The following is an 11076-nucleotide window of genomic DNA, read 5'->3' on the forward strand; positions in this document are numbered from 1 at the left end:
AACGAGACCCCCTCGACGGCCCGTCGTGCCCATGACGGTCCGTCGTGGGTTCCGTCGACTCACACAGTTTTTCCAGAAATAAAATCTGCTGCTCAAAACGACTAAACAGGTCGTTACACACACGACCAAGCCACACAATCACACAATCAAGTACATAGAAAACTTCACAATATCATTCAATGCATATCAGTCACTATTAAGAGTTTACTATCAAATAGCATAAACCATAACCTACCTCCACCGAAAAACTGAAGTCAAACAAACTACTTCTCCAATGCCTTTCATTTCTTCAATGCATCGAACACTTCAAATCTATCAAATATATATAATTTGTAAATTAACAAGTTCATGGACATCCATCATTCTATACTTTTGGCCTAGATCCGCAAAAATCATCAACACAAATCTATATTCAAGTTCCTAATCTTTAGGTCAATTGGTATATCAAGTCTTTTATTTTTATATTAAAGCTTAAGGTTAAGTCTTGGTTCCTCCAATAGATTTATATAATAACATTCATATAATATAGTACGCGTAATATTTAATTACCTATACCAACATATTAATACTAGAGTCATAATGTGATAACCATAAGAAAATTCCATACCTAAAACCAATGGCATAACCCATAACTTAAACACTGTAATAACGCCTAAAGCTTTGATCGAAATTTCAAATTCATATCACCAAAAAAATCATTAATTAGTCATTAACTTTCTTAATTTTTTATCGGCCATAATGTTTCATTTTTAAAATTGGCAATCACGAGTAGAGAGAGGAGTTCTCAATTTGTCTTTTTCCAATTAACACTATAATAATCTAATTCTAACATTAACATTAACATTAAAATAATATAAATTTCCTACCCGTACGATTAACTATCCACTATTTTCCTAAATTTGACCCTCAATGTGACTCACCAGGTAAGTGATAATCCGAGTGTGGAGTTAAAAGGGTAAAAAATATTGTCAAAAATTCCAAAAGGGCATATCAATTTTTTTTTAAACCAAAATGGTAAAATCGTTCACGATGTAGCGACTTGTACCTTTTGAAAAATCTCGCTGCAATAGCAGCGATTTCTTAAATTTGCCTTTTCTTTTTTTTAAAAAAAAAATTAAACAAATCGCTCCACACGGAGCGATTTTCAAAATAAAATAAAAATTCTATAAGTCGCTGCAGAAGAAGCGACTTTCATCAAATTTTTTTTTTTTTTAATTTATTTTTTGCTTTATTTAAAAGAAAAATTGATTCAATTTTTTTTTAAAAAAAAATCATTGGCAACGATTTTTAATTAGTTTTTTTTTTTAAAAAAATCAAATCACTGTAAAGGCAGCGATTTACACTAAATTTATATTTTTTAAAAAAAAAAATCAATTAAACGCTGCAAAAAAATTAGCCGATTAAATTAAGTTTTCAAAAAAAATTAAAATTTAAGTGTAAAGCAAAAAATGTGTTAATTAAGAATTCATAACATAAAATGAATTCTTAATTAACACATTTTTTGCTTTACACTTAAAATTTTTTTTTTTTTTAAAACTTAATTTAATCGGCTAACTTTTTTGATAGCGATTTAATTGATTTTTTTTTAAAAAAAATATAAATTTAGTGTAAATCGCTGCCTTTACAGCGATTTGATTTTTTTTTAAAAAAAACTAATTAAAAATCGCTGCTAATGATTTTTTTTAAAAAAAATTGAATCAATTTTTCTTTTAAATAAAGCAAAAAAAAAAATTAAAAATTTGATGGAAGTCGCTGCTTCTGCAGCGACTTATAGAAAAAAATAATATTTTTTTTTAAATTTTGAAAATCGCTCCGTGTGGAGCGATTTGTTTAATTTTTTTTTTTAAAAAAAAGAAAGGCAATTTTTAAGAAATCGCTGCTATGGCAGCGATTTCGCTTTTTCAGAAGGTACAAGTCGCTAGCGTTTTTACCGTTTTGGTTTTAAAAGAAATTGATATGCCCTTTTGGAATTTTTGACAATTTTTTTTACCCTTTTAACTTCACACTCGTGATAATCCTATCAATAATAACGTTACAGTGCAGCAACCGACCTTGACAATTAAGTTTATAATTTCATCTCTACCCACAATTTAATATCAATAATACTATCACTATATCCATGAAATTCATCAACATAGGCAGGGAACAAAGTTCAATTAAAATTTTGCTTATCTGGTGCCGCAAAAAGTAATTTTTCACATTGTTCGTCCACATGTGAGTTTCTCTCGCCTAAAACCCTTATTTTTTTCTACAGAATATCTATTTCCTAATTATTATATAGGAACAACTATCAAAATGATAAAAGTTACCCACTATTTGTTTTACTAGTATTTTCTTTAACCACTAACTAAGTAAATTATTAAAACTATCCCTCTAATTTCATAATTATAATTACGAATAGTCCAAAATAATCATCTAGACTCTATAGGAAAATATTTTAAGAAATAAATAACTCTAGTACTCAAAATGATCATAAAAGTCGTTACATTTATAATAAATTATAAGTAAGAAAATTTTAATAATTTTCATAAATTATAAAAGTTTTATGATTAGGAGGAAAAAAACAATTACTCCATAAGTTTTGATGTCTAGCATGCATATTTAGACAAAAAAATTTAAATCATGTCTAAATGCCTATTTATCATCCCAAAATCCTTTTTTCATAAAAGTATAATTTTTTTTATTACATTGTTTATAAATTATAATTAAGAAAAATTTAATAACTTTTATAATTATAAATTTTTTATGATTACGAGGGAAAAAAAAAGATAAGTATAAGTTTGATATCTAAAATGCATATTTAGACAAGAACTTTAAAATCATGTCTAACTATTTAGCATCCCAAAATGGATTTCTCATAAAATTATACTTTCAAAATAGCGCTTAAATTTAAAATTATTATTAATAGTGTACAAAATATATTGTATTCTATTGAAAAACTTTACTCAAGATTGTGTTCAGGACCAAAGAATTTAATACAAACTGAGAATATAATACCAAATTCATAGGGTAAGATAGTTTTGGTCATAAAATTTCAAATTTTTAACTTTGAAATTTGATTTTACAATATTCAAATATTTTTCTTTCATTTTGAAAATGAAAACTTAATTAATTTCAAATTTTTACATGAAAAATTAATGTGGGTCCCACTGAAAGTCTTTGACTGTTGCACCAGAAAAGCAGAGCAGAAAGAATCAGAGCTGTCTGAACAAAGCTAACTTCTTTGATTGTTATCTCTCTCTTTTGGGACTCTGTGTCACTATAATATTATCACATTTTTAAACTAAAAGTTTTAAAAAATTATAGCCATACAAATATTATTTCCAAAATTATGCAACCTAATTATGTTATATATTTCAATATAAAATATAGCAATACATCATTATACCAGAGGGATTACTAGTTACTCCCTCCATTTTCTTTTAAATAATTTCTACTCTTGTTAATTTGTTTCAAAAATTACACACACTATTCTTTTGAGGTCCTAATTTGAAGAGTATAATTTTTTGTTATTATTCCAAAATAACTTATTTATTAAGAAGAATCATATTTTCAAATGTATATTTTAATTTATTTAAATAACTTACTCTTTCCGTTTAAAAAAGAATGACCCTATTTATTTTTTTGTTTGTTTAGAAAAGAATGACTCATTTTTTTGGCAACAATTTAACTTTAACTTTCCACGTGACATATTTAAGACAACAAGATTAAAGGGAATTTTGATACTCTCGACATAACTTTAATTTAGAATCACAAGATTAAAAAGTCTTCTTTCTTTTCTTAAACTCCGTTCTAAATCAAACTAAATTATCCTTTTTGAAACGAAGAAAGTATATGATTAATGTTAATAAATTATATTTAATATGTTGAATTTTCTAGAATCGTTTAATGGCTGATTAGACTTATCGATGTACTTAGGTAAGATATAAATATTTTTATTTTTTTTCTCCTATAAAATGATATATATATTAATTCATAATTTATACCTATTTAATTTATGTAAAATTGTAAAATAATAATCAAACATCATTTGATATACTAAATTTTATATAAAGTGATTAAATAAACACATATTTTTTAATTTTATATAAAATAACTAAAAAACTATCAAATTCAATATTTAATTATTTTAATGTTTTTAATATATAAATAACAACCTCCCTCCTTTACCTATAGAGGTAATATATCAATACTTCACCAACATTATTTGTGAAAGTACATTATCTTATTTGTTCTTTTATGTGCCCATTTGATCCTGCAATATAAAATTATAATTTAAAACATAAAATAAAATTATAATGCGAAATTATGAAATAAAATTAAAATTTTGTTTGGAGAAAAACCCCCACCTAAAAGTCATTTAAAATGGAATGGAGGGAGTATTTTCCTTTCAGTATCCAAGAACTTTGGTACTGCATTTCAAGCACAGATTCCAAACAGAGCTAAAAGACAATTAGCCAAAGAACAAAATACTGTCAAACTTGTACCTCTCAGCAGATACTTCCTCTCACTACTATAAATATATTTTTAATGACAATAAATATTTATATTAACAAAACTATTAGTAAATATTTTATTTAAATATTAATTAATAGTTATTGAATTTAAAATTACTACAAATTTATGAAACATTTCAAAGAGTGCTAATTGTCTTAAAAAATAATTAAACTATTGTAGTTGTTGTTAAGATTTATTTTTATAATTTGAAAAATGAAGATAATTTATTGTTAAACAGACACTACATCAAAATTAATCTTTAAAATGATAAAACAAAATCACTATTTTATTTAGGGCAACTTTCACATATAGCAAACAAAAATTTCATATTTGTATGCTATAACAAAGTTATATAATTGCGCTCCATAGCAAACATAGAAACTGTATAATTCGCTATACATATACAATTGTATAATTTGCTGGCCTAAATTGTATAATTCGCTGGCCTATTTCGTTGCAATTGTATAATTCGTTATCCTATTTCACTGCAATTGTATAATGCACAATTGTATAATTCACTGCCTATTTTGCTGCAATACTTATATAAAATTTGCTTTGCATACAATTGAATCGAAGTAAAATGTATGTATATTGCATAATTATTGTATAGGAAGAAGATATATGCTTTTCTCTCGCTTTATACAAAAACAGAAACTCAATTTATACACTTCTGTTGTATAAAGCGAGAGAAAATTGTATCTCACTGCAATTATATAATTTGCAATTGTATAATTTGTTGGCCATTTTCACTGCTATATTTGTATAAAATTTGCATTTGTCTACAATTGAATTGAAGTAAAATGTTTGTAAATTGTATAATTAAGTGTATAGCAGAGGGAGAGTGGCGAGCGAGATTTTTGGGAAAGAGACGACAGACAAACTTTGACTAATGTTTACTATGGAGCACAATTAAATCAAACCATAGCTACTCTATTTATTTTAAATTATTAATTTGCTATTATATGCAATTATCCCTTTTATTTATTGCATTGATGAGGAACCAGTACCTTGCTTTACAACCCCTTCACACCTTTTTTGCCTCTTCAGCTTTTTTACACAAAAATCAAGTAAATGCACTCTCAAAATATCATCTAAATTCTAACACAATAACCTAACCTCATTTCCCTCATCCTCCTCTTCAAAACAAAATGTTCAAACCCTGGTGTTTTGCCCATCTTTTCTTTATTTATTTTGCTCTAAATGGTAAGTTAATCTTGTTTTTTTTACATGTTTGTTTCTTTATGGAATTGTTCTGAGTTTTCAAGTTTCTATTAAAAAAATTATAATTTTGCAGCTGCAGTTGGCCATGAATCAGTAGAACTCTCAACTCTTGTGACTTTTCCAAGAAGTGACATTACTACTAGTGCAGTTTCTTTGCCTATTCAAGATCTTTATGGAGTGTCAACTAGTGTTGTTGAAGCTGAAAATTGGCTAAGAAGCAATGTTTTAGCTCACTATCCAGCTACAAATATCACTACTATTCTTGTTGGTCATACACTTTTGTGCAAAAAATATCAAGAAAACAGAATGAGGTTAATCTTGCCATCAGCTAAAAACATTTACTATTCACTTACAAGATGGGGTTTGCATACTGAAATCAAAGTGTCCACTTCTTTTTCTTCCAACTGTTTGGACCAAGATTCTGGTTTGTACAATCTTGATTTAGCTCAGGAGTATATTAAACCTCTTCTTGATTTCTTTCAACATGTCAATGCACCCTATGTAGTGAACTTGGGATATTTGGATGTAAAGATTGAATCTTTGATGAATAGTCATATAGGGTCTATGAAAAAGTTGGGAAATATTAGCCTAGACAAGATTTTCTTGATTAGTGAGAAACCTAAACAGGGAAGATTCTTAAGTAGAAAGCTCTCAACTTTTGACTCAAAATACAGTAATTTTCCTACAAGACCAACTCCATTAGCCCCAAATCCAAATCTGCCATCACCAGCATTTGCTGCTAACAGTCCACTTCCTCCATTGATTGGAAACATTTCACCTCCTGAAATGGCTCCTCCATTGTTCAATCCTATTAGCCCTTCTTATGGACCTCATTTGCCACCTTGTATACCATCTCATGGAGGGGGGTGGGGTGAGGGTCCAGTAGGTGCACCAGTAACAGGAGGTCATGGTAGTAGTGGACTGTGGTGTGTAGCTAAGCCTAGTGTACCACCAGAGACATTGCAAGAGGCATTAGATTATGCATGTGGTGAAGGAGATGCTGATTGTGAAGCTATAAGTCCTAGTGGAAGTTGTTTTTACCCTGACACTGTTGTGGCTCATGCTTCTTATGCTTTCAATAGTTACTGGCAGAAAACAAAAGGCAACGGTGGTACTTGTGGATTTGGAGGCACAGCTATGCTAATTAACTCTGATCCGAGTAAGCACCTTTCTAGAATTTGAAAGTTACTCCCTCCGTGTCAATTTGTTTGTTTGGTTTTTAAATCTTGATGTCTTCAATTATGGACTCTGTATGAAGTGAATAGTAGCATTAAGAAAAATTATATAAGCAATGTTGTATGAACTTGAAATGAGCTATAATAACATTTTTGGTATGTTATTGCAGGCTATCTCCATTGCCGATTCATTCTTGCATGATGAAAAGCAGAGAATGGAACTTTGGAATGCAAATTGAATGGAATGAAGGTGCTGTCATGAAGAGAATTGGAATCAAAATGTTGAAAATTTGTTTTGGTGTTACCTCTAGTATAGATTTGTAGGAATTAGGAGTTTAAATGAGCCAATGGGCACTAGAAACCCTTTGATTAGTGACTTCCATTTTCATATTGCACAATATTTTGTACTTGTAGTTTACCTCTCTACTTTGCCCTTTCTCATCTCTTTGAATAGTAGCTCAACGCCATGTGCTAATGAAGATGTGAGTATGAATTCTTACAAAATGCACTATTTTGGAGGATCCGACACACTTTCGAGTTTTGCTAAAGAGTGCAAGCAACATGGTAAAAAACCATGGTCTCAAGACTACCAAGTTCACTCTGATCTATTGATTCCATTCTTTGTGCTCAACACTCAATTCTAAGATGAACTTTTGCAACCTACTTAGGCATGGCAATGGGGCGGTGAGAGTTGAGCTTAACCTCCAAAATTTTTAATCGGCATAGCAACACTTTTCATATTTAACCCGCTCCACATAATTTTTTAATATTTTCTTTTTTTTAGTTATGTTTGATATTAAAAATAAAATTCATAAAAATAAATTCATTTTTCATTAAGTTATATTAATTTAATAAGATAGTGACTTGAATTTTATTTTTTATAGGACGATTTAAAAAACATGCAAGAAATTGTATTATTTTTTGTTGAACCATTTTATTTACTATTTTGAATATTTTAGTAGCTTTATGAAATTATCTTAATAAATAATGTTCTATCACTTTATAACATGTAAAAAGTTAAAATTAAATTAGAACCCACATAAAATAACATCTACTCGCCCGCCCTTCATTAATTTTTAAAAAAACCCACTTCAACCCACCCGCCCCACTTAACCTTAAAGCCGCCCCGCCCGCCCCACAGAGCCTTAACCCCGTCCGCCCTGCCCCATAGCCATCTCTAAACCTACTGGTTACTTCATCTGTTCTTTGATATACAGTATACAAGGGTTTCACTTCCTTTTTCTAGTTCCTCCAATATCATTCAATTAAACAATACTCAATCTCATGTGGTGGCCGAGTTGGTTGAGTAGAGAATCTGAGAATGGAAGTATTGAATTTGATACCACCTCCATGGGTTTCTCGGTTGGACTTATCATACGAAACCTGTCTAGTGCAGTTTACATATCCTGATCCCCTTTTAAAAGGAAAGGACACAACTTGTGATGAACCAACAATTTATTGGCTTTGGTTCTCTTCTTTTTAATCCCAAACAGAACAGACTCGCAGTACCTAACTAGGTAAATATGCAAGTGCTTGCAACATTGCACAGGAAGCCGCGAGTGTGCATTCACAGGGACTCAAAACAAGTTATTTATTTTTACAAATGATCTTTTTAAACAAAGGCCTTACAACCTTCACTTCTAATGCATGGATAGATTTGTAAATACAGAAGGAGCCAAATTCCAGAAAAATCTAAGCAAATTGTCACTTATTTGTTTGGAGGGTCGGAGGTTTGACGTCTGAAAATCCTTCAGCTTAACAGTTCAAACTCCATCCTGTCACAAACACACCAACCCTCAACCACAAAAGTTCGTGGAGTGAAGGGTTGCCCAAACATCCCTTGTGTCAGATGCAGGACTGGATGTTGCAATATAGCTCTGTTGATTAAATTACTAAGCAAGAAGAAATCTGGACAGACATGAGAAACAGCTTGCATCATCTATACTATCAAGACAAGAATAAATCTGGACAGACATGAGAAACAGCTTGCATCATCTATACTATCAAGACACATGTATCACTTTCTATGTAGCTGACAGATCTATGTGAGAAGCAATCTAAAAGCATCGGCAATGTGAGACCAAAAATGGCATACTGAAAGTGTAAGGCTAACAATGGATACAGATAGCCTAGGGATCGGATATCTATCTCACTTATACATTAGTGATCACCTTTAGTCATGTCACCTTCCAGGTCATTCTGCCTTTCATCAGCACCATTAGTCATGTCGACCGGTGCTCCTTCCTGGTCATTCTGCCTTTTCTCAGCATTATCATTTAAGCCTTTCTGCAAAAGATGAGGGTAAGTTGGTGTGTTAGAACCTCAGACTAAAGGGATGAGAGAAAAGAGCAGCTGGATATTAAGGTAAAAACTAATCTGTGAATCGCAGAACAGCTGCAAGGTTTCAAATGCACAGTTCTCTTTTCAGCTATTATTCTTTTATCAAGAATATCCATCTATAATCTTCTCAGCACAGACTGTCTTAACTACAGGTTCTTCAATGTTTTGACATATTGTGTTAGAGATCTCTATGCCCGTTGGTAGAACATTTTTGCAAATAACTTTTTGGTTTCCAATTTTTAGCTTGGTTTGAAATCAGCACAGTAATGAACGTTTGGTAGCCGGTTGGAGTTGTGCAAGTATTAGTAATGTAGGGATTGGTTACGAGTAAATTTCTGTATTATTTTGTGCAGGAATAGTTATTTTACCTTTCTATCCTGCATAAAATAATACACAGATTCCTCATAACTTATGCGGGGTTCCTAAATTGTCAACCAAACATCATATTAATTTTATACATGAATTAATTATCTCCTATTTACCTACCAAACATCGTATAAGTTATACAGAAATTAATACATAGATAATTTATTTCTTATTCCAGCCACCAAACGACTCCACTCAATTTTCCACCATGCCTCGTTCCTTTTGGGTTCTAAATGAAAAACTACCAAATACCATTTCGATATACACTAAATATTTAACTCACGCGTCTAAAATTTTCCAAAGCATTGAACCAGGAGTCGAGTAACAGATAATGTGTGACAAAGGAGAAGGGGAAAAAAAGGATAGGAGGCTCTTTCCATTGTTAAGTCAAAGTTGTACTACCCAATAACTGCACTGAGTTTCAGAAAATAATCTTACCAGTTGTGTCATTCCTTCAGATGGCGTGTTCCGTAAAGAAGACACAAAAGGAAGAGAACAGCAGAATTTTGAACAGACTATCCCTTAAAATTGTTGTCAATGGAAAGGAAGAGCCAGGAATACAAAATATAAAAGTATTTCATTTATTGAAAAAGCTCAAAGACCCAAATACTTGGGGTTGAGACGGTCCTCACATTGAAACAACTTTAGCAAGTCCGCATGAGCAGTTATAGGAACTAAGATAACAAGTACTTGATCACAAAGCTATATTCTAAAAGTGTGAATATACCTTTTTACTTAGATTGTGAGCTGAAATAAGTTCATGTAACTTGCGCATCATCATTTCTTCCTCAACCTACAAGTAGAACATACAGAACTGATTTTTTACATTGAAAGGCAAATGGAAGAAATCAAAACTAACAAAAATTTACAAGCAGCTAATAATAATGAGTTCGTCTCAAAGTAGTCACAATATCAGCAGCCATAATGTCAGTTAAAATGCTAATGCAACATGGGTGACAACCCCCTGGGGCTCAGGGGGTCTTCCTATTGGTAAAAAGATATCAGGGGAAATCAATAGTACTATTGGTCTACCCTGATGTTCTACTACATACACGATAGTCATCTTGCAGGACCTCCAATATCAGTGGCATTCTAAAATAAAGCTTTGTTTTCTACTTAATTAAGTACTAAATACAAAGAGTAAATGGCTAAAAACATCCCTCAACTACACCTCAAACTCAAACTACATCCTTGTGCCATCACATTGAACAAAAAACATCCTTCAACTATCCAAAAAGTTGCAAGTTACATCCTTCCGTTAACTTTCTGTCAAGAAACTAACCACTTTAACTAGAAGCACATGACTTCCTGATAAATACAACAATTTTGCCCACTCACTGATCTCCTCTACCAAGTAGTAAACTAGTTATTACATTAAAGGGTATTCCATGGCTAGAATTATTGTAGGGATACTAATTAAGGCCTAAAGATTTATAACTTGGGACTTGTTCAGCTTTATTTTGTCCCCCCCCCCCCC

General features: G+C 31.0%; 2 protein-coding genes across 8 annotated transcripts in view; one reads left to right on the forward strand and one right to left on the reverse strand.

Moving 5' to 3' along the window:
• Nucleotides 1-4037: 4037 nt before the first annotated feature.
• The window catches only part of LOC107015282, a 13820-nt gene continuing 6781 nt past the window's right edge, over nt 4038-11076 (reverse strand). For 4 of the 7 annotated variants that reach the window (XM_027915796.1, XM_027915795.1, XM_027915794.1 and 1 more), the window contains 3 exons: nt 10327-10392; nt 9065-9179; nt 8435-8801 (listed from right to left, as the gene is read on the reverse strand). In XM_027915796.1, the coding sequence (XP_027771597.1) occupies nt 8644-8801; nt 9065-9179; nt 10327-10392 (339 nt within the window). In that variant the 3' untranslated portion in view covers nt 8435-8643. The other 3 variants (XM_015215501.2, XM_015215502.2, XM_027915797.1) reach the window with 3 other exon arrangements.
• On the forward strand, nt 5499-7412 carry LOC107015281 (glucan endo-1,3-beta-glucosidase 13). Its single transcript, XM_015215499.2, has 3 exons — nt 5499-5700; nt 5792-6877; nt 7064-7412. The coding sequence occupies exons 1-3, from the start codon at nt 5646-5648 to the stop codon at nt 7093-7095; spliced, it is 1173 nt and encodes a 390-aa protein (XP_015070985.1). The 5' UTR covers nt 5499-5645; the 3' UTR covers nt 7096-7412.

This window comes from Solanum pennellii, chromosome 3 (genome assembly GCF_001406875.1).
Source record: "Solanum pennellii chromosome 3, SPENNV200".
NCBI lineage: Eukaryota > Viridiplantae > Streptophyta > Magnoliopsida > Solanales > Solanaceae > Solanum > Solanum pennellii.

Bases quoted from the DNA above. Each gene is read 5' to 3' on its own strand.
- LOC107015281 (XM_015215499.2), top strand. From the start codon at position 5,646: ATGTTCAAACCCTGGTGTTTTGCCCATCTTTTCTTTATTTATTTTGCT. The intron at 5,701-5,791 runs GTAAGTTAATCT...ATAATTTTGCAG, and splicing joins TATTTATTTTGCTCTAAATG to CTGCAGTTGGCCATGAATCA. The intron at 6,878-7,063 runs GTAAGCACCTTT...ATGTTATTGCAG, and splicing joins GCTAATTAACTCTGATCCGA to GCTATCTCCATTGCCGATTC.